At 42.9% G+C, this 24,397-nt stretch overlaps 1 protein-coding gene across 3 annotated transcripts in view; it reads right to left on the bottom strand.

Moving 5' to 3' along the window:
- kidins220a (kinase D-interacting substrate 220a) overlaps positions 1-24,397 on the bottom strand; it is a 102,135-nt gene that overhangs the window by 64,723 nt on the left and 13,015 nt on the right. For all 3 annotated transcript variants that reach the window (XM_062041586.1, XM_062041585.1, XM_062041584.1), the window contains exons 2-19: positions 20,104-20,269; positions 19,676-19,774; positions 19,133-19,231; positions 12,770-12,868; positions 12,589-12,687; positions 12,418-12,516; positions 9,543-9,740; positions 9,363-9,461; positions 6,479-6,577; positions 6,298-6,396; positions 6,045-6,222; positions 5,808-5,972; positions 5,551-5,730; positions 5,128-5,293; positions 4,890-5,041; positions 4,589-4,689; positions 4,310-4,495; positions 659-799 (exon numbers count right to left, since the gene is read on the bottom strand). In XM_062041586.1, coding sequence (XP_061897570.1) covers positions 659-799; positions 4,310-4,495; positions 4,589-4,689; positions 4,890-5,041; positions 5,128-5,293; positions 5,551-5,730; positions 5,808-5,972; positions 6,045-6,222; positions 6,298-6,396; positions 6,479-6,577; positions 9,363-9,461; positions 9,543-9,740; positions 12,418-12,516; positions 12,589-12,687; positions 12,770-12,868; positions 19,133-19,231; positions 19,676-19,774; positions 20,104-20,235 — 2,391 coding nt within the window. In that variant the 5' untranslated portion in view covers positions 20,236-20,269. The remainder of the gene's footprint in view (positions 1-658; positions 800-4,309; positions 4,496-4,588; positions 4,690-4,889; positions 5,042-5,127; positions 5,294-5,550; positions 5,731-5,807; positions 5,973-6,044; positions 6,223-6,297; positions 6,397-6,478; positions 6,578-9,362; positions 9,462-9,542; positions 9,741-12,417; positions 12,517-12,588; positions 12,688-12,769; positions 12,869-19,132; positions 19,232-19,675; positions 19,775-20,103; positions 20,270-24,397) is intronic.

The following is a 24,397-nucleotide window of genomic DNA, read 5'->3' on the forward strand; positions in this document are numbered from 1 at the left end:
TTCTCTTAGTATTTTCTTAGATGTGTGGTTGTTAAACTAGATTGTAAGCGTGATGAAGAGTTTTTGCACATTACTGCCTTCCATCAGAACTGCTTCAAAAGAGAAGTTAATCTATTTAAAAAGGGAACTAGCAACATACTAAGCAGTGAAGCGTCATCCACCTTGTGTCTGCACTGATATTAGGAATTCCCACGGTGCAAAATAAATGCCACTGGCCTAGCATCATGGGACATCATGGTTTGTTAACCCCTGACCATTTAGCCTCACACTCCACACAAGAGGAAGAACCTCAGCAGCAGCTATCAACAACATCACATGAATTCCATAATATACACATTTGCTTCAAACATTAACGCAGATGAGAATATTGCATTAGCACACATTAGGTTGCATTCTACTTTGAGATGGCTTCACAAAATAATAACATTTGGATAAAGGTTAAGGTAATTCTATTAGAGCAGCTGGTAGTGGGAAGGGAAAGTAAAAGGTTAGCTGCAGCAGCTGGGAACAACAAGGATGTTATGTGTGTGTGTGTGCGTGTGTGTGTGTGTGTGTGTGTGTGTGTGTGTGTGTGTGTGTGTGTGTGTGTGTGTGTGTGTGTGTGTGTGTGTGCGTTCAAAGACACGGAAAATCAACAAATATTCTTGAAGTAACATACCGTGTCCAGCATCTGCAACACTTTGTCCTGTTCACAGGCATCCAGCCCATCTATAATGACCGCCATTCGCGTCTGGTTCTGGGTGAAGCCATCAATGGTCTTGGCCATCTTTGACATTAGCTCCACTTCGTGCTTTAAAACCTGACGTGACAAGAACAAATGCAGGTTATCGACAAGGGAACAGCCACAACAACATTTTTCGTGTAAATGGTGGATAAAGTATTTTTATGTTTGATGTGGGGCGGTATAGCTCGGTTGGTAGAGCGGCCGTGCCAGCAACTTGAGGGTTGCAGGTTCGATCCCCGCTTCCGCCATCCTAGTCACTGCCGTTGTGTCCTTGGGCAAGACACTTTACCCACCTGCTCCCAGTGCCACCCACACTGGTTTGAATGTAACTTAGATATTGGGTTTCACTATGTAAAGCGCTTTGAGTCACTTGAGAAAAAGCGCTATATAAATGTAATTCACTTCACTTCACTTTTTAAATGTTATTAAAATGTCTGATAGTCGTGTTAAACGACATGAAAGTGTTTTTAGACCAGTTGATCTGCCGTTTCTTTTCTTTTCTTTTCTACTCTGCTCCGGGGTGGACCGCTAGCCTGTCCATCAGATGGGGACATCTCTACGCTGCTGACCCGTCTCCGCTCGGGATGGTTCCCGCTGGCCCCACCATGGACTGGACTTTCGCTGATGTGTTGGACTTTCACAATATTATGTCAGACCCACTCGACACCGAGGATGTCGTTGTGGCTTGTACAGCCCTTTGAGACACTTGTGATTTAGGGCTATATAAATAAACATTGATTGATTGATTGATTGATTGATTGAAAAAAAAATAAAAAAATAATGCATTTAGAGCCCTGTGAAATTCTTGTTTGCGCTCGAGCTGTGCATAAGAGCATAGCATGTACAACTAAACAACAGGCCCCATGTTGGACACCGAGTACGTGTGTGGCTGTGCCTGGATGCATTGCTTTCCTGACGAAATAAACCAAAGCAATAAGTGTAAATATAGTTCTTAACATACTTCAGCTCATAAACTTTCAAGAAAATATTATTTTATTTTATCAATATATAATTTTGTGGCCATTATACATCCGTATTTGATGCACTCGACTGTACATACATGCAGTGTTTAGTGACCAGCAGGTTGTGGAACACGCCCCCGACGGCACAATAAACAAAACAAAAATACACAGGACGACCAAAAAAACATAAACCTAATTTTGCCAAAATCCTCATTAGCTTTGGACCAACAATTACAGAGAATTTATGAGTTATGTGTGAAATATGTTACCTGCGGATGCTGCCTCCAATGTATTGTTTGTTATCACTGCGCTATATAGTGGATGTATGCCTGTTATTTTACTTTTGGTTATTATTCATAGGTTTTGTAGTGGCAAGTGTGCATGGCTTCCTGATTGTACTATCACCATACTTGAATACTGAACTATTACGGCTTTTTACTGCAATTTTTCTTTTTTAGGTTTGAATTATTGGTGACACATGCAGATAAGGTGCAATTTTGAAGCACAGTTTTGTCAGGCAAAGTGTACTAATTCACTGTTACTGAGAGTGAGATATACCACAATTACCTCTCAAATATTGTTCACAAATCTGTCTAAATCTGTGTTAGTGAGCACTTATTCTTTGCCAAGATAATCCATTCTACCTCACAGGAGTGGCATATCAAGATACTGATTAAACAGCGTGATTGCGGCTGGCCACATTTATAGGCCAATTTGAAATGTGCAGTTTTTCCTTATTGGGGGTCTGGGGGTCAGAAAAGCAGTCAGTATCTGGTGTGACTATAATTTGCCTCACACAGTGCAACACATCTCCTTCGCATAGAGTTGATCAGGTTGTTGATTGTGGCCTATGGAATGTTGGTCCACTCCTCTTCAATGGCTATGCAAAGTTGATGGATATTGGCAGGAAGTGGAACATGCTGTCGTAAATGCCGATCCACAGCATTCCAAAAAGGCCCAGTGGGTGACATGTCCGATGAGTATGCTGGCCATGCAAGAATTGAGATGTTTTCAGCTTCCAGGAATTGTGTACAGATCCTTGCAACATGGGGCCATGCATTGTCATGCTGCAACATGACGTGATGGTCTTGGGTGAATGGCACAACAATTGGCCTCAGGATCTTGTCAAGGTATCTCTGTGCATTCAAAATGCCGCCAATAAAATGCACTTGCGTTCGTTGTCCATAACACATGTCTGCCCATACCATAACCCCACCCCCACCATGGGCCACTCGATTCACAACGTTGACATCAGCAGCTCTCCCACACGACGCCACTTACACTGTCTGCCATCTGCCCTGAACAGTGAAAACCGGGATTCACCTGTGAAGAGAACACCTCTCCAACGTGCCAGACGCCATCGAATGTGAGCATTTGCCCGATCAAGTTGGTTACGATGACAAACTGCAGTCAGGTCGAGACCCCGACGAGGACGATGAGCATGCAGATGAGCTTTCCTGAGACGGTTTCTCACAGTTTGTGCAGAAATTATTTGGTCATGCAAACCAATTGTTGCAGCTGGTCTCAGACGATCAAACCAATTGTTGCAGCTGGTCTCAGACGATCATTGAGGTGTACCTGCTGAATGTGGAGGACCTGGGCTGGTGTGGTTACATGTGGTCTGCTGTTGTGAGACCGGTTGAATGTACTGCCAAATTATTTGAAACGACTTTGGAGACGGCTTATGGTAGAGAAATGAACATTCAATTTGCGGGCGACAGCTCTGGTTGACATTCCTGCAGTCAAAATGCCAACTGCACGCTCCCTCAAAAGTTGCAACATCTGTGGCATTGTGCTGTGTGATAAAACTGCACATTTCAGAGTGGCCTTTTATTGTGGGCAGCCTAAGGCACACCTGCGCAATAATCATGTTGTTTAATCAGCATCTTGATATGCCACACTTGTGAGGTGGGATGGATTATCTTGGCATAGAAGAAATTCTCACTTGCACAGTTTTAAACAGATTTGTGAATAATATTTCAGAGGAATTGGTATTTTGTGTATATAATAAGAGGTTTAGATCTTTGAGTTCAACTCATGAAAAATGGGAGCAAAAACAAAAGTGTTGCCTTTATATTTTTGTTCAGTGTATATCGCTGTGCGCTGCCCTGCTGTAAACAAAGATTACACAGTGTTAGAGGTGGGGTTTGTTAGCGGTGGTCAGCCTTTCGGAAGTCCTTGGGAGTGTGTCCAGTCATCACGGAGTACATAGAAGGGGGTCGATGGGTGGAGTTATTTACTCAGACCGTTATCACGGAATGCAGAAAATAACATTTTTCTAACATTTCTGTGCAAGTAAATCCTATGGAGCTGCTCTATTGAAGTCAAAACATTTAGTATAAAGAGCCGACCATGAGAATAATAGGTCCTCGTTAAGAATTTAATGACAAATTTCTGACTAAAACATTACACAACAAAGTGTTGGTAATCTTTTTGACCATTAAATGAAAGGCTGAAATATGCTCTCGCGTCACATGACTCCCTCTGAAGCCTTAGTCGTGATTGTTTACTTCAACTACTACACACAGGAGGAAGCTAATAGCTAGTCAACAACAACATCGTCAGAGAAACGCAAAAGCTTATTTCCGCCTTATGATGAGTAGCAATTGCTCTATTGTTGTACCTTCATAAACCCCTCACTCTTGAGCTGGTGCAAGTTGTTGGCCGCCCTGTGCAGGCGTTTCCTCTGGGAGTTGAGGACAGAGTCGCCCACCTGCCACCAGGTCTTACAGTTGAGGAGCAAGGCCAAGCCTACCACGCTGGCCATGGCTATCAGCACTGCATTTACGGTCAAGTTCTCAGCGTCCACCTCAAAAATTGAACATAAACAAGTCAGCATGGGATCCGTGAAGCAACATTTCCGTGACCATTTTTTCTGGCAATTTGAACTGCTTTAACCCACCTTAAATATAGCTAGCAGGGCTAGGCCGGCAATGAGGCAGCAAAGTGTCACGGCAAACAGAACAAAGGATGGCACGCAACAGGTCTTCTTCCACTTTTTACCTGTTGGGTCGGCGGACATGAGTAAGATAGTTCACTTTATTTACAACATCATCAACCACTTATTGATGTAATGTGGGATTAAACACTAGTCGTCATATCTAGCCCTATTTGGCTTATTGCTGTTTAGCTACAGCAACAGGTTGTACCTGCAGATCCCAAATTATGTTAATTTTGTAACAATTTTATTTTATTTAAGTCACCTTGAATCTCATCATTCTTGAAAACCCTGAACAGCCGAGTGGCCATGAAGCCAAACTCCCTTTCACAAGCGTCTGACAGCGTGGCAATCATCTCGGCCATGGAGGTCTCACCTCCAACACTCGACAGGCGATTGTAATCCGTGAACAAGAACCTGACAGGTATAAGAGAAGAAACACACCTCTTTATTAATAGACAACTTAAAAAGAGATTTGGTGCAGTCTTGTGTGTCAATGTCACCTGACAGGTAGCGCACGGGTGGTTTGCTCAGGCAGTTCGGGGGGGTTGACAAACATCAGTTTGAGCAGGAGCTCCAGGTAGCCAATTTGGCGGGCCAGGCGGGTGCTGATGACCCAGGCCCAGTTCCAACTCTCTCTCTCGCGTCGGCTTCCAAAGTACACCAAAACTGCAACAAAGACAAAGAGCAAAAGTTGAGACAAGAAGTGATTGAAAAACTTTCATATTTGTAACATTCATATTATATCAAATTCAGATTAAAATTTGTTGTACAGAGGATTTGTTATGAGTTTGCATCTAAAAAAGTTGTTTTGAGAGGAAAACCCATCAGTTTGTTGTGTCATGGCGCCCTCTAGTGAGCAACAAAGATTCACACATTGGAAATCTTCAATCATAGTTCGATTATTATTTATTTTATTTTTTTACCGAAGAAGATGTAAAGCAAGGCGAGAAAGCTGAGCGAAACAGCAATGGCCAGCTTGTGATCAACAGTAAAGCCCAGGATGACGGCCACTGAGCCACACAGCAGAAGGGTGAGGAAGACCACCAGCCATGAGAACTGGAACAGCGGCTCGATCTGCTGGCCGGCAAATGTCTTCATTTCATCTGTAGGGGAGAGGATGGAGAAGCCCTGTCAGGTAATTTTTTTTCAACCTTTTGATTCATACAGCGGGAGTACATACCCTCCAGTTTCTTAAGAAGGAACGACTTCCCGCTGCCCCACTGCGCGTACAGACCAACACAGATGGGTGGCTGCATTGTGGGTTCGCTGAGGATGTCGGCGAGAGCGCTGCTATAGAGGTCGTAACCCAACATGTCCCCGTCAGACTCAGTGGGAGAGAGGTGCTCTGAAAGACAAAACAGTTAATGTTTCGGTCCATTTCTTTAAACCAGGAACAACAAGTTAGAAAGTGGCGTACTGGCGCCAAATATTTGCGTCAGGATGCTTTTCTGGTGGGTGCAGTCTATGTTGTACGGCGTCTCCCCAGCCTTGTTTGGGCGGTAAAGCAGGCGGCCATCTTTGGGGTTCCTCAGCAGCAGCTCGGCCAGTTTTCGGCTCCTCCCCCTGATGGCGATGTGAAGAGGAGTGTCGCCTTTCTGTTTGGTTAAAAAAGAAGGCCAAAGATAAAAGATGACTTCAAAGTGAAAGTAAACATTTAGTGAAGTCTTTACCTTGTCCAAAGCTGACACCTTGGCACCTTTGTCCAACAGCAACTCTACAATCTCAATGTTTCTCATTTTGGTGGCTTTGATAAGTGGTGTTTCTCCCTCCTAAATGAGCATCATACACAATTAACTACTGAGAAACATGGCACAGAGGAAGAACATGCTACGCAGATGTGGAATGTCATACCTTGGTGCAGCTCTCAGTGTCAGGATTACACTGCAGGATGTCTCTCACCATGGTGGCGTTACCTTTCTCTACCGCCCAGTAGAGTGCCGTCTTACCATCCTGATGTTGGAAAAAAAATATTTTGAAATCCTGAAGCTATTTGGCGTTTATCTGCAAAGTACAGTGGAACCTCAAAAACTAGACATTTTTCGCAAAACTATGCCAGAATAGTTGCTAAATGTTTAGACTTCAGCACATCTTTTAGAACAGTGGTTGTCAACAAGGGGTCAGTGAAAAGGGAGATCTGCAAGTTTTTTTCCCAAGCTTTGAACTCTGTGGTTTATACAAAGGTGCGGCTAATCTATGGATTTTTCTTTGCTAACGGCTAATCATGGAATGGATTAGGCAAAATAATCAAACTATGTACTAAAACAATCCACTTTAAAAAACTGTTAAAAGTAAAAGTGTTTACAAAGTACAAGGAAGAATAATCCTGATAAACATCTTGAACCTTACTAAAAAGGAGTAAATCTTATTCATCTCTTAAAAGATGAATAAGACATCAATGACTTTTCTGTTTTGTTTGATCAGACATTTACTGCCTAGTTACAGGCACTGTTTGGAAACAATTAAAGTATGCAAATAAACATTTACAAAGTCTTTCTATGTAAATATCTAATTTCACAACGTACCGGTATGTATCTGCGGCTTATAGTCCGTTGCAGCTAATATATGAACAAATCTTTTTTTCTTCTAAAATTTAGTAGGTTTGGCTTATAGTCCGAAAAATACGGTATGTATTTTTATTTTTTAAATGTTACCCTCTGGGGATTTGATTTTATCTTTAAAGACAAACAGGATATACATGTCCTTTAGTTTTAGAAAAAACTAAAAAGTCTGCATTTGACGGGATAAACGTCTTCAAATATATATCCAACACACTGTTGTGAAAACACAAATGGGCTGTGAACAAAAGATCGCTCCAGAAATGCTGTAGTTGCAGCACGCACAGCAGAGGGAGACAGTCGCCTGTGTGCGCCACATTGCTGTTTGTGCAACTACCTTGTAAGTTAAATTTACAAACTTCACCAATGAATATAAAAAGCGAGCAAAAAAATATGAGAATCAAACGGCCACAAATAATAGACATGAATTTGTTCCCTATTTCCTGACTATCACGATCAACCCTTATGAAAGACAAACATTGTTAATGTTCATGAAAGCTAGAGTGGTCGTTGATTTGGTGCTGTTACAAGATCTGGTAGAAGAAGAGGAGGTTATCCTTCCTGATTAGCTAGGGACAATATTTCAAAAAGGTAGGGATGCTTGAAAGACCACAACAGGGGTTAAAGAAGGTAGATACGACTAGGGATGTATACAGAATACCTGCATTTTTTGGTACCAGTTCCTAATTAGGTCAGTCCATCAGGACCGTGAAGTTTCTGGACTAATGATACTGCTATCTGTATTTTTTGTTCCAGCTGACCGACGTAATTATGACACGCTGTCACATGCAGTTCAGCTGCCACTGCTACACACTAAATTTAGCTTTGAATAAAGACAAATAAGGAAGCAACACTACACAACAATATTTACTCTTCAATAGTTCCTCAAAGTCACACACATTGTGTCAGTTTGCAGTAAACGCACTTTACTCACGACGAGTCACGACCACGTTTTATCAACCGTCCTCCTAGCGATCCATTAATCCACAGGCCAATATTAATTCACTCAAAAAAGTGAAAAATTGAAGTAATATAATAATCCATGAAGTTGCTTTGAAGCAAGATAGCATCCGCTGTGACTGGTTGCCATCCGACGTCACTCCATTGCGCCGCGTTTGCGAGGCATTAAAACACATTTGGCTAAAATGTATTTCAGTTTGTTCTGTCTGCAAACTGCATAATCGAGCGTTATACTTGCTCGCAGAGTCTTTTTATTTATAAAATACACAGTACACACACATACATCGGTATCGCAACACTCAATATGGCTCCCTGTCCGTCACTCAGATACGTCTGTGTGCAACATGAACACAAATAACAATTGTTATTGTTACAAAATGCACACCCATTTAACATGCTTATTGATTGTATTGATTTATATGATATATTTGATATGATATATCATGTAGAAGGTATTGCTCTGCACATGAATGCCATATATAAATATACTTTCCAGCCGAGTGTAATTGTAATTAATAGACACAGTGATAGATCTGTGTGGTCTTTACATGAAGATGACATACCTGCATTTCACCTTACATTGCACTCATAGTTGAGTTCTTAAAGACTTAAAAAATACAGGCGTTGATAAAATACTTCCCTGCTCTGAGATGTTACATTACATTATGTTTGAGGTGTTAAGGTTATGGTAATGGCTTAATTTAAAACATATAAAAGTAGGGGACTTCACTCCAGCTCTGCTTCAGTTTGGGGCCTGGAAAACGTTGAAAACTTCTGTTTTAGAACTTCAGCTCAGTGAGCACCAGTAGGATTGACATCAGTAGTGTAGTTTGCTCCGTAGGCTTTTTTTGTACAGAAGTGTTAAAGGCAACGAGAAAAAGTTAGATGGCAATGAAAAATGTGTATATTTCAACTATTTTCTCTAAAATACGCAATGTTTTTTATCCTATTACTCGATTAATCAAACAAATGAATCGATAGATTTCTTGATTTCAATAATAATCGATAGCTGCAGCCCCGCTTACTCGAATAGCCCTGCTGTCCTATCTTTTTCAGGGCCAAAATATTTGCATGAACTCTGAGCTGTGGCTATAAGTTCACTTGAGTAGTAACACCTGAGCAAAGTAAACAGTATTGAGCTGCAGGGAGATTATGAACACAAACAGGCCTCCTGCTTGCTTGTAAGGATCAGCAATAATAGTGGGAAAAAGAGTTCCTACCTGGCCCCTGACGTCAATATCTGCATATTTGTTCAGCAAAGCTTGAACAATCTCCACATGACCTCCTCTTACTGCACCAATCAGCATGGTCTCCCCACTCTGCAGGGAAAAACAGCCAAAAGGGAATTGTTTTCCTATGCGGACCTACTTCTAAAAACATTTGTGTCAAACGGGCCTCACCCTGTCAGGGATGTTGACATAGGTGCCGGCATCCAGCAGGTCCTGGACAATCTCTGTGTGACCTTCCTTGGCGGCGATGGCCAGCGCCGTGTTGCCGTCCTTGTCGGTCATGTTGACATTTGGGTTCCTCTTCAACAGCTCCTTGACGACTTCGGTGTAGCCGCCTTTCACTGCTACAATCAAAGCTGTCATGGAGTTCTGGAAAAGACAAGAAAAAAATAACTCAAAAATGCTGTAGTTTGGTTGTAGATTTTATTTTTAATATGTTGGCTATGTCATTTAACAACACCAGAGAGGTAAACGTAAAGTAAAATACTAGTAACACCCTTAAATCATTTAATTGTGACAAAAACCCTGACTGCGAACTATAAAACAAATACATGCGGCTTGGTTGCCATTATTTTGTGGACTGCAGGGCCATATTTTGTGGACCCAAACCCCATAACTTGTGGTCACGGGCCCATATTTTGTGGGCCACAGACCCATTCCACCAGTTTTAAAATCACGGCATTGGCTCCCCGTGTGTTTCAGGATAAATTTTAAGGTTCTACTTAATGGTTTATAAATACTTTTTATGGTATTAGGCCTTCTTATCTTTCAGATTTGCTTTTACCCTAACAACCTTTGCCGACCATGAAATCCTCCGGCAGTAGCCTCCTAATTCAGGACACAAAGTCACGGGATGGCATCTTTCCACTATTATGGACCCCCATCTATGTAACAGCTTGCTGGCGAACCCCAGGGCTGCAGAGAACGTTCATGTTTTTTAATAGCTGGCTTAGGCCCACCTTTTTGTTCTGGCTTTTACCTAATATTTATACGTTTTAGTGAAGTCATTTTTTTTACTTTTTTCTTTTTAGTAGAGATGTCCGATAATGGCTTTTTTGCCGATATCCGATATTCCGATATTGTCCAACTCTTAATTACCGATTCCGATATCAACCGATACCGATATATACAGTCGTGGAATTAACACATTATTGTGCCTAATTTTGTTGTGATGCCCCGCTGGATGCATTAAACAATGTAACAAGGTTTTCCAAAATAAATCAACTCAAGTTATGGAAAAAAATGCCAACATGGCACTGCCATATTTATTATTGAAGTCACAAAGTGCATTCTTTTTTTTAACATGCCTCAAAACAGCAGCTTAGAATTTGGGACATGCTCTCCCTGAGAGAGCATGAGGAGGTTGAGTTGGGCGGGGTTGAGGTGGGGGGTGGGAAGGCTAGGGGGTAGCGGGGGGTGTATATTGTAGCGTCCTGGAAGAGTTAGTGCTGCAAGGGGTTCCAGGTATTTGTTCTGTTGTGTTTATGTTGTGTTACGGTGCGGATGTTCTCCCGCAATGTGTTTGTCATTCTTGCTTGGTGTGGGTTCACAGTGTGGCGCATATTTGTTACAGTGTTAAAGTTCTTTATACGGCCACTCTCAGTGTGACCTGTATGGCTGTTGACCAAGTATGGCTTCCATTCACTTGTGTGTGTGAAAAGCCGTAGATAATATGTGACTGGGCCGGCACGCAAAGGCAGCGCCTTTAAGGTTTATTGGTGCCCGGTACTTCTCTCTATGTCCGTGTACACAGTGGCGTTTTAAAAAGTCATACATTTTACTTTTTGAAACCGATACCGATAATTTTGAAACTGATACCAATAGTTTCCGATATTACATTTAAAAGCATTTATCGGCCAATAATATCGTCAGTCCGATATTATCAGACATCCCTACCTATTAGTTATGCTATATTCTATTTAGTTCAATGTATTTAATATATATTTACTGTACTGGGTGTGTGTGTGCGTGATGGGGAGGTGGGTCATTGGGGCATTGTCTATAAAGCCAAGTCTATAAAGCACTTGGTACAGCATTTATTGTATGTATTAACAGCGCTTTATAAAAAAAACTTTGATTTGGTTTGATTTAATATGTTGTGGCGACAAGCCCATTGTTTGTGGCACGTAGAGTCATGGCCGAATAGCGTTGAAAATAATAGTGTCCTCGGCCGCGACTCAATCAGAAGTTGCACAGTCCAACTTCATGAAGGTATTTTCTCCTTGTTTATAAGTAAAACGTCCATTAAAAGTAAAGTGATGATTGTGAATGATTAGTTCCAGTGTAGACAACGATAATGATGTGGTTCAGTGGTTGCCGTCACTCGGCATAGGAAGGAAACACACAGTGTTTTTCCAGGTCTCGGTACTGGGGCATTTGTGGCCATTTCAAGGATTTTGTGCAATCAAAGTCAACATTTTCGGAACCATATTATTTCACGTAGAAGATTAAGAAGAAAAAAAACTAGTATTTTAGCTCTGGCAGTTTTATGAGATATTTTGCTTTGATGTTTGCTTAAAGAGCATGTCTGTGGGCGATCAGTCGGAGACAGGAGTGGTGGAACTTTCATGTGAGTTCCTAAACATGTTATTTTCACCTGTTATCTGCTATGTTGTCAACTATTTATTTTGTAACCATCTATTTTGGCGAAAAATGTATGATGCTTATTGCTTTTTGATGATGTTCTTGACGGATGAATGCGACCTGAGCGCGGGAGCGTTTAGATTGAGGACACATTTCCTATATATCCAATTTATTTCCACATACGAAAGGGGCCTGAGTCGCATATGAAATATTTGGAATTGCACTGCTCACAGTGCCTTGAAAATATTCGATACAGGTTGCATATTTATGGGCAAATAAATCGGAATTCACCTGCAGTGTGAATGAGACCTTAGTGCGGCCCAGCCTCACACTGACTACCTCCATCGGCCCCCAGGTAAATTGAGTTTGAGACCTCTGACATACAATAAGTGTCTCAGTCTTTACAGTGTGATGCACTATACAAAGTGATGCAGCCATAACTCACTGGTCATATTCTACTTACAGCTCCTTCCTGGTCCACGTCGGCTCCATTGGCTAGAAGGTGCATCACACTGTCGTAGTGACCTTTCCTGGCAGCCCAGATCAGCGGGGTAGTGCCATACTGCAAAAAGAAAACACAATGATCAACATGAAGTACGAACATTTTTACTGTATGTCAATGATAGGTTGTTACCTTATCCGAGCAGTTGACTTTGGCTCCGTGCTGCAGCAGAAGGTGGACAATCTCAGCATGACCTCGACCTGCTGCCCAAATGATGGGGTAGACGCTATACTGTTGGGGAAAAACCATGAGGGTTACTCTAAAGCAGATGCCATACTTAATGATTAAGTACAATATGAAAGCAGAAAGGTACCTGGCCGGTGATGTTAGGGTTAGCTCCTTTATCCAGGAGCATTTGTGCTACATCTGTACGACCTTTATAGGCGGCCCACATGAGAGAAGTCCACCCTCCCTAATTAGAGAACACACATAAATACAAATATTTGTCTAACCCTAACCGTGGTCAAAAGTTTACATACACTTGTAAAGAACATAATGTCATGGCTGTCTTGAGTTTCCAATAATTTTTACAACTCTTATTTTTTTGTGATAGAGTGATTGGAGCACATTCTTGTTGGTCACAAAAAACATTCATGAAGTTTGTTTCTTTTATGAATTTATTATGGGTCTACTGAAAATGTGACCAAATCTGCTGGGTCAAAAGTATACATACAGCAATGTTAATATTTGGTTACATGTCCTTGGCAAGTTTCACTGCAATAAGGCGCTTTTGGTAGCCATCCACAAGCTTCTGGCAAGCTTCTGATTGAATTTTCACCACTCCTCTTGACAAAATTGGTGCAGTTCAGATAAATTTGTTGGTTTTATGACATGGACTTGTTTCTTCAGCATTATCCACATGTTTAAGTCAGGACTTTGGGAAGGCCATTCTAAAACCTTAAGTCTAGCCTGATTTAGCCATTCTGTTACCACGTTTGACGTGTGTTTGGGGATCATTGTCCTGTTGGAACACCCAACTGCGCCCAAGACCCAACCTCAGGGCTGATGATTTTAGGTTGTCCTGAAGAATTTGGAGGTAGTCCTCTTTTTTCATTGTCCCATTTACTCTCTGTAAAGCACCAGTTCCATTGGCAGCAAAACAAGTCCAGAGCAATACACTACCACCACCATGCTTGACGGTAGGCTTGGTGTTCCTGGAATTAAAGGCCTCACCTTTTCTCCTCCAAACATATTGCTGGGTATTGTGGCCAAACAGCTCCATTTATGATTGATTGATTGATACATACATACATACATACATACATACATACATACATACATACAGGTACATATACACACACATAATGTTTCGGTCCATCAGACACCGCCAGTTTGCTCCTCAGACTTTACAGGAGCTCACTGATGCCCATAGACAGATCTGGGAGGACATCCAACAGGACACCATCCGTCGTCTCATTAGGAGCATGCCCCGACGTTGTCAAGCATGCATACAAGCACGTGGGGGCCCACAAGATATTGAAAATAATTTTGAGTTGCAGAAATTGAATTTAGGCAAAATGGACGAGCCTGCCACATCATTTTTTCACTTTGATTTTTGGGGTGTCTATATACTGAGCCCTCTGTAGGCTGAAAACTTTTATTTCCATCAAAAGATGTGGCATCCTTTTGTTCCTGAGACATTAAACTGTCCATATCAGTATAGATATCTGACTTTTTTTTTTCACCATTGAAATCTGATGTGTTTTCAAAGTGTTCCTTTAATTTTTTTGAGCAGTGTATATATATATATATATATATATATATATATATATATATATATATATATATATATATATATATATATATATATATATATATATATATATATATACATACATATATATATATATACACTACCGTTCAAAAGTTTGGGGTCACATTGAAATGTCCTTATTTTTGAAGGACTGTACTTTTCAATGAAGATAACTTTAAACTAGTCTTAACTTTAAAGAAATACACTCTATACATTGCTAATGTGGTAAATGACTATTCTAGCTGCAAATGTCTGGTTTTTGGTGCAATATCTACATAGGTGTATAGAGGCCCATTTCCAGCAACTATCACTCCAGTGTTCTAATGGTACAATGTGTTTGCTCATTGGCTCAGAAGGCTAATTGATGATTAGAAAACCCTTGTGCAATCATGTTCACACATCTGAAAACAGTTCAGCTTATTACAGAAGCTACAAAACTGACCTTCCTTTGAGCAGATTGAGTTTCTGGAGCATCACATTTGTGGGGTTAAACGCTCAAAATGGCCAGAAAAAGAGAACTTTCATCTGAAACTCGACAGTCTATTCTTGTTCTTAGAAATGAAGGCTATTCCACAAAATTGTTTGGGTGACCCCAAACTTTAACGGTAGTATATATATATATATATATATATATATATATATATATATATATATATATATATATATATATATATATATATATATATATGTATATATATGTGTATATGTATATATATATACATATATATATATGTGTGTATATATATATATGTATATATATGTGTATATATATATATATATATATATATATATATATATATATATATATATATATATATATATATATATATATATATATATATATATATATTGATTGTACAGATATGGTGTTGTTTCTGCTGGGCAAGTATGCCTGACGCGCCTCCTACAGCGCCTTGGGTCAGCTGCAGGGTCATCAGCCGGGGACCACCGCTCATTGGAGTTTCGCTCTCTTTAACCCCGGAACGCCTCCTGGTGGCGGAGCGGTGGCAGGGACGTCTCCCTGCCACCCCCTGCAGCTGACCCATCTTATTGCCTTGACCCCCAGTACTTATCCCTCCTCCTCAGCCACAACCAGAAGCTTCCCTTTTCTGCTTCCTCAGCAAGGGCCTTAGTTTCCCTTTGGAGCTTTCCCCAGTCGTTCCCACATCTCGGAGCAGCCTTATAGTTGATGTACCGACGAAGCCCAGACAGCCTACTTCCACAGGGTAGATGGTAGTGGACCACCCTGCCTCTCTGCACTCAGCAGCCAGATCTGCATACTTGGCTGCTTTGCGCTCGTAGGCTGCCTGGATTCCCTCCTCCCAGGGGATGGTGAGCTCAATCAGTATGGCAGCCTTGGTAACAGCAGACCACAGCACGATGTCTGGGCGGAGTGAAGTGGTGGTGATTTCATGGGGGAACTGGAGCTGTTTGCCGATGTCAGCCCTCATACTCCAGTCCCTTGCCAGAGAGAGGAAACTGCGGGGGCCTCGTCGGCTGGTGTCTCCTTTGCCTTCCCCTGGCCTCACAAACATGACAGGAAGTTGCTTGGCTATGGGCTGGCTGTTGGCCTCTTGTCTACTGCTCTCCAGGACTTCGGCCAGTTTCCTCAGGACTTGATCATGCCGCCATCTGTAGCGACCCTGTGTCAGCGCGATCCTGCAGCCTGATAGGAAGTGGTGCAGGCTGGCGTTGGGAGCACCACACAGGGGACAGCTCTCCTCCTGGCCGAACCACTGGTGGAGGTTTCTGGGGCATGGCAAGGTGTCATAAGTTGCCCTGAGTAGGAAGCTGAGTCTGGCTTGTGGCATCTTCCATAGGTCGGCCCAGCTGATGGGTCTGCTGATGGTACCTTCCCAAGTGGTCCATCTTCCTTGGCGACCTTGAGACACGGCCTTGATAGTATATTGCTCCTGGTTTGCCCTTGAGACCTCCTCCACAACCATGGCTCTGCGTTCCCTCTTTGTGGCCTTGGACCAGAGGCGTGGAGAATCACCCCAGCCAAGCCCCGCTCTCCCCACTTACACCCTGCCGACTATCTCCTGGTGTTGGAGCCTGCCAATGGCCTTGGCGACCTCTGGCCCTGCTTGCCACTTCCGGCCTGTTCGGGTGGGTACACATGCATTCCTCACTGTAGGATCTGAAGATTCTTCCAGCTCAAGAACCAGTCTGGCCTTCTCTTGCTTATAGCCCAGGGTGATGGACTGGATCGGCAGATGCAGCGAAGTTTCCCCAAATAAGCCAGTGTCGGAGAAGCAACGCGGTAGGCCCAGCCACTTTCGGATGTAGGAGTTGGCTAGTCTGTCCAACCCGTTGGCTGTTGAGGATGGAATCTCACAAATCTTCAGTGGCCACATAACCCTTTGGTACAGTGTGAAGTTGTAGCACCACAACTTGTACTTTCCGGGGAGCTGGCTCTTGTTAATACTCGCTAGGCCTTCTGAGAGTTGTTTCCGTGCTGCCTTGCCTGCGTGCTTGTCCGACAGGTCCGCATTGTACTGCCTCCACAGGCTTTGGATGGACTGGTTGACCAGTAGAGGGATTTGCTCACCTCCTGCAACAAAGATGGTTTTGTCGCTCCTGGTGCCTTTGCGCAAGGAGAAGCTTCGTGACTTGGAGGGTTTTATCTTCATCCGTGCCCATGTCACTAGCTCATCCAGCCTCTTCAGACATCTTCTCGTGCATGGGGCTGTTTGCAGCACCACAGTGACATCGTCCATGTAGCTTCGGAGTGGTGGAAGCCTCTGCCCTGTCTGCAGCCTCATTCCTCCTACAGTCTGGCGGGCTCCGCGGAGGAAGATTTCAAAAGCTGCGACAAAGAGGACTGGGGAGATGGAACACCCCATGGCGATGTCTACTTCCAGACGCTGCCAACCTGTTGTAAAATCCTGGAGGCTGAAACACATCTGGAAGTCCCTGAAGTAGCTGCTTACCATTTGATGATGGAAACAGGGACGTGGAAGAACTCCAATGCAAACTGGATGAGTTTGTGCGGGACAGAACCATAAGCGTTGGCAAGGTCAAGCCACACCACGTGGAGGTCGCTCTTCTCCTGCTTGGCCCTCTGGATCTGTGCCCAAATCATTGAAGAATGCTCCACGCATCCTGGAAAACCTGGTACTCCTGCTTTCTGGCAGCTGGTGTCAATATAGCCATTCTTTGTGAGGTAAGAGGTTAGTCTCTTGGCCATGACTGCAAAGAAGATCTTTCCCTCGACATTCAACAGAGCAATACTCCTGAATTGACTGATGTTATGGGACTCCTGTTCCTTCGGAATAAACACTGCCACAGCTCTCTGCCACTCCGACGGGATGAGTAAATTCTTCCATGCTGTGCTCATTAGCTTCCACAAGCATTTCAGCACTTGGGGGCAGTTCTTGTATAGCTTGTAGGGGATTCCGTTAGGCCCAGGAGCTGATGCTGACCTCGCTTTCTTGACGACTGCTCTTACCTCGCTCAGTCGAGGAGGGCAGCCGTCAAACTGCGTGGTTGGAGGAGGTGGAAGAGGGACGTATCCTGGTGAACCTAACGGATCATTCCTCTTTGGGTCGCTGTATTGGCCCCTGATGTACTGCTCAAGCTCCTCCTTGGTGGCTTCCAGTTTCCCGCTTCTTTTCTCCTCCAGAAGCTGACGGGCGTGCTTGAAAGTATTCCTCATGAAGCTAGCTCTTTCTTTCTCCTTTCCTTTTCCTGCGTCTGCGAATACGTTCTGCTCTTCGCATGCTGCCCAGCTTCTGTCTCACCTCATCCCATAACACCTTCAGGCCTTCTTTCTCCTCTGCCGATGCTTTCCTCCATCTCCTGCGGAGCTGGCGCCGATCTTGCACCAGGGCGTCAATCTCAGCCTCCCTCCTGCCCTTTCTTGGGGGTAGATTGTGCTGCTTCTTGGTGAGGCTACCGAATCTAGCTTTGCACTCCTCGTACAGGATGTCCCCAAGAAGTTTGAGTTTCTTGTCCACTTTACCACGTAGCGAGTGCTCCAGCACTAGACTGAGGTCTGAGTCCAGTTTCTGCCATGTCTTCACATCACTTGCTCTAGGCCACTTGATGGTGCACTTTCTTCCTGGTTCCCTCTTTTCTGTTTGCTTGGTGACTGGGGGGCTGGCAGGTCTATTTTCAGCATGCTCACATGCCAGGGGGGTACTGCTCTGCTCAGGGGGTTCTTCCTCTACCAACCGCATATCAACAATGTTTGGACCTACTACCTACTACCACAGGGTAGATGGTAGTGGACCACCCTGCCTCTCTGCACTCAGCAGCCAGATCTATATCATACTATATATATGTATGTATATATATATATATATATATATATATATATATATATATATATATATATATATATATATATATATATATATATATATATACATATATAATTATACACACATAAACACCTGCCCCCAGCAACATTTTTTCTCTCAATGTGGCCCCCGAGTTAAAATAATTGCCCATGCCTGGATTAGACAGTTGGACAAATATGATTGGTAAAAATGACGCTGATTGGCTAAAATGTGCCAGGAAGTAGCAGGTAAAGGAAAAAGTTGCAAGTCACGAGGATTGGCTGAATTTGCATGAATTAGAGCAAACGCAACATTGCAAAATCCTCGAGGACGTGACAAATGATGATTGCGATCAGGTGAACGGCACACAGACGTTACTTTGAGCTGCCTTGTCTCTGGCAAGTCTATATGCCAGAAGCAAATCATATCACTGTCCAATAGGGATAACATTAAGAGATAATAAATAAGATTACTACAAGAAAAGAGCCATCCCACTTCGAGTAGTATTAATCTTGTTCAATGGCTGATGGATGCTCATGGCGTCACATTAGCAGTAATTAAATTGAGACACGAATGGCACATTATTAAAATTATATTTGTTACTCTTTTACCCATCATTGCTTTCAGTTAACTTTCTCACCATGTCTCGGTTTTCCTTGTTGGCATCGTTATCCAGCAGTTCCTTCACCACTTGAATGTGACCCTCCTTGGAGGCCGAGATTAGAGCTGTCCAACAGTCCTGTGTGCAGATGCAAATCATGTTACCATGGGAACCTCAACTATTGTCCATTGTCCTGCTGAAAGAGTGTCTGTCTGAGATATCTGCAGCACAGAGTGTACCAACTGACCATGCCAAGTGCTCATGGAGGGGGACAAAGAGTCAAACAGAGGCGCCAAAAGCAACAAAAATGATTGTGTGTCGCAAGTAATATCAGGATAGGTGAGCTAATGTTGATGTGTGTTTATGTGCATGATGTAAAGTACATGTGTTTGTATGCATGTGCATGAAGGATGGACTAGTGAAGTTAAAAAAAAGGTATACATCAACCTGACCACCTTCTCAATAGAATGATGCATCCATTTTCATTGGCTGACGTTATCTAAAACTGTGGCATGCTAATAATGCACTACTACTTAATTCATTGCAGTGTGTACACAAGTGCAGGTACGCATGCAAGCTTACAACGTCATCACAGTTGACGTTTGCTCCTCTCCTGATGAGCTCCTGCACTATCTCCAGATTGCCCTGCTCTGCCGCCACCATCAGTGGAGTTTGACCATTCTGAAAGAGGAAGAGACATGGAAAACAACAATGTCATCAAGATTTTAGATTCTGACATCACAAAACTTGTCTTGAGAAAAATACATTCTACAAAACCACTGTTATTCCAGTTCTCGCGCCATTTAGCCACTATTTATAGATTTGGTTTGTTCCCGTCTTTGACACCTCACCAATTTCCCTCGGGTATCAATCATTTCATGGCCAAACGTAAACAGAAAATGTCAAACAAATAATCAATGTACGTATACCACACACAGTAGCATCCAATATAATGTTTATCTATTTTGACAACGCTCGTCCGAGCTAACTGAACATTTATTGCAACTTACATCACTCCTGCTGTCCACATCTTTGAACTTGTCCAAATGAGCTTTGATGGCAGCCAAGTTCTCCTCCTCCACATAGCTGAACAGGCTCTGGACGGCCATGGAGGTCATCTTCAGGGAGGTGCTGGTATCCATGGCTGAGTGTTCAACACCTGCACACCGCTTGTGGCTGGAGAAGTAGGATGATTAATGTTTGTACTTTGACTGTTAAATAAGTACTCCTCAGAGTTCCTCATCGAAATTTAAAATGCGCACTCAAAAATAGCTTACTTTGAATGATAAACCAAGTGGACTTTTGGCGTATTTGATGGGTTTAGGAGGCACCATGGAGGTTGCCCCGTAGCACGGACACAAACTGGATAATCATCTAAAATACGCTCAGCTCATTCATGCTGAAAACATAACCTGAAATATACGTGGTCAGGGAAATTAAGGCCATGTGATCACATACTTCAGTCAAAAAGTCAGATGGAGTCGGTGAGAACCTTTAATCCTCTGAAGTGAGATCTGGAGAGGACAAGTGCTTTGGACCATGTGCAGAGATTACTGCAGACAATACCATATGTCTTTTAGAGGCAAGGCGTTTATTAGCTCTCGGGCACTCATTCTACAAATGCCTTTTTCTTTTAATCATCATATTGACCCTAGTGTGTGAATTTGAGTGTGAATGTTGTCTGTCTATCTGTGTTGGCCCTGCGATGAGGTGGCGACTTGTCCAGGGTGTACCCCGCCCAGGGGCGCCACTAGGGATTTTGGGCCCCATGAAAAGAATCTTTACAGGGCCCCCAACACAGCGGCAACATTTTTTGATGCTATTTTACATACAATTATGCATTTTAATGGTATTTTTGACTATCATTACCATATTTTTGAAAGAAGAACAGCATCACAGTTAACATTATTTTTTCTGTATTATAATTTCATCATCATTAGGGGGCTCTCTGGGCCCCCCTCCATCATAGGCCTCTAGAATCCGTCTCCTTTACCCCCCCTTTTCGGCGCCCCTGACCCCGCCTACCGCCCGAATGCAGCTGAGATAGGCTCCAGCGACCCCGAAAGGGACAAGCGGTAGAAAATGGATGGATGGATGTACACTATATTGCCAAAAGTATTTGGCCACCCATCCAAATGATCAGAATCAGGTGTATAAAATCAAGCACTTAGGCATGGAGACTGTTTCTACAAATATAGGACAATTCCATGCTCCCGACCTTGTGGGAACAGTTTGGAGTGGGCCCCTTCCTCTTCCTACATGACTGTGCACCAGTGCACAAAGCAAGGTCCATAAAGACATGGATGACAGAATCTGGTGTGGATGAACTTGACTGGCCTGCACAGAGTCCTGACCTGAACCCGATAGAACACCTTTGGGATCAATTCGAACGGAGACTGAGAGCCAGGCCTTCTCGATCAACATCAGTGTGTGACCTCACCAATGCGCTTTTGGAAGAACGGTGGAAAATTCCTACAAGCACACTCCGCAACCTTGTGGACAGCCTTCCCAGAAGAGTTGAAGCTGTAATAGCGGCAAAAGGTGGACCGACATCATATTGAACCCTATGGGTTAGGAATGGGATGGCACTTCAAGTTCATATGTGAGTCAAGGCAGGTGGCAATATAGTGTATTTCACACATAAAACTACTTTGTCTAAATGGGGTCTCTGTGTTGCAGCTGCATCTCTTCAGGTCACTAGTATATGTGAGTGACAAGAACAAAAGCTCTGACTTGGCTTGGGGTTGTTTGGTTGTTTGGTTGACACCTCTTTGTGTAGCCAACCTCATTTGCATGAATCGCAAAGCATTTTTCGTGACTCAAAACATATTAAAATAAATGTTGATAATCAAACTAAATATGTTTGGGGGGAAAACATGCTGGGTCTTGGACCTAATTGAAGTATTTGTGTTGTTTACTCACATAGCAGCAGGCACTAATTTCTCTTGTGTAACTACAATGCCACACCAATTGTCCCGGAGCGATAATTAAAAGTCTTCTGACTGCTTACATTTCACTGGACAAAGGGGGAAAACCCCATCAAACATGGCTGCCTCTTTGTAGTAGAGATTGAGACGATCGATAAAAATCACATTAATAATTCATCGCATTTGGCTCTGCCATCTCAACAGGCCACGGCCTGCTTCCCGCCACTAAAATTAAGCAGCTGCTTGTTCTTCCTGCAAAGCACCTCAAAAGTGTTTTCACTCGCAAAAAGGTGAGCAAACATAAAGCTTAGCATTTCAACATAATCTTGGAGGCACGCAAGCAGTTCGTGCTTGGGTCAAACCTCACATGGCTGGACAATACAATGAGCCAGAGCAGACAAATAAAAAATTCATTTAGTGTGTAAGTAGTAAGTCAACCGCGAATCACACTCCATCTGGAGTCAAGAAGTCAGATCCAAGCTACAAGTTCTTGAATGGGTGGTATTGTCAAATCTAATATGAACTGGAGTGAAACTAAATAAAATAGGAAACACAGCTCAATCTCCATCCATCCATTTTCTACCGCTTGTCCCGTTCGGTGTCGCGGGGGGTGATGGAGCCTATCTCAGCTGCTTCGGGCGGAAGGTAGGGTACACCCTGGACAAGTCACCACCTCATCGCAGGGCCAACACAGATAGACAGATAACATTCACATTCACATTCACACACTAGGGCCAATTTTAGTGTTGCCAATCAACCTATCCCCAGGTGCACGTTTTTGGAGGTTGGAGGAAGCCGGAGTACCCGGAGGGAACCCACGCAGTCACGGGGAGAACATGCAAACTCCACACAGAAAGATCCCGAGCCCAGGATCGAACCCAGGACCTTTGTATTGTGAGGTACATAAACTGACCCCTGTACCACCGTGCTGCCCAGCTCAATCTCAAAATATATATTTTTTCTTAATCCTGAACCTACACTGTAATCCAGATTACCCCCAAAATCAAACAATGTGTTCCTTATCCCATTTCTGACAATTCCTGAAAATTAAATCAAAATCCAGCCATAAGTTTTTGAGCTATGTTGCTAAGTTTGGAGGTAATTAATCAAAGGATAAGTGACATTGCTATGTCTACCGAGTCCGTCTGTGTGTGTTTGCTTTGTTCGTCTGTCACTTCAAAACAGGCTGCAACTGGGTTCACTCTTTGCATCGGTCACAGCACTTCGGCATGTTAGTTCCATGGCGAAATTTAAAAATAAAGTGAGCCTTTTTGTCCGTCATTCACTTTCTTTGTCCCTGTGGGTGGAAGCGAGGCTGTAAGCATACACAAACTGAGAAGTTCAGCTTTGTAATGTAGTAGAAAAGATCCGGATCACTCACAAAATATAATCACTTGTTTCTTAGTTCCCGAAAGTTTCATCAAAATCCAGCCATACATATTGTTGTTATGTTGCTAACTAACAAACCAGCTAACAAACAAACCCCAGCGAATACACAACCTCCAGTGCGGAATGAAACAAACGGAGTGAACTCTCTTGTCAGTGATACATGCTCCTTGTTCCCATGAGTGGAGACTAGCCCGCGTACACACACGTACACACGTACACACACACACACACACACACACACACACACACACACACACACACACACACACACACACACACACACACACACACACACACACACACACACACACACACACACACACACACACACACACAGAGATCTTCAGTCTTGGAATGTAGTAGAAAAGATCTCAATCACCTACAAAATATAATTAATTCTTCCTTATCCCATTTTGGACTTTTCCTGTAAATCCGCCTAGAACTTTTTATGCTATGTTGCCATGTTTGCTTACTAACAAACCAACAAACAAACCCTATCAAATACACAACATCTTGGCGGAGGTAATTAATCATAGGATAAATGAAACTGCTATGTCCACCATGTGTGTTTGTTTTGTTTGGCTGCAAAAGCAAAAGTGTTCACTCTTTGCATCGGTCACAGCATTTCGGCTTGTTAGCTCTATAGCGTAATTAAAATAATGGAGTAAACCTTTTTGTCAGTCATCCACTCTCTTTGTCTCTGTGGGTGGAAGCGAGGCTGTGAGTACCGCACAAACAGAAGTTCAGCCTCAAAACGTAGTAGAAAAGATGCGATTGCTCACAAAATGAATTCATTTGTTTCTTATCCGTAGTTCCTGAAAATGTCATCAAAATCCACCCATACATTTTCAAGTTATGTTGCGAAATAACGAACAAGCTAACAAACAAACAAGCTAATAAACAAACCCCAGATAGTTCACAACCTCCAGTACGGAATGAAACAAATGGATTGAACCCTCTCGTCAGTGATTCTCTGTCTTTGTCTCTG

The sequence above is a fragment of the Entelurus aequoreus genome, linkage group LG03, assembly GCF_033978785.1.
Source record: "Entelurus aequoreus isolate RoL-2023_Sb linkage group LG03, RoL_Eaeq_v1.1, whole genome shotgun sequence".
NCBI classification, from domain to species: Eukaryota; Metazoa; Chordata; class Actinopteri; order Syngnathiformes; family Syngnathidae; genus Entelurus; species Entelurus aequoreus.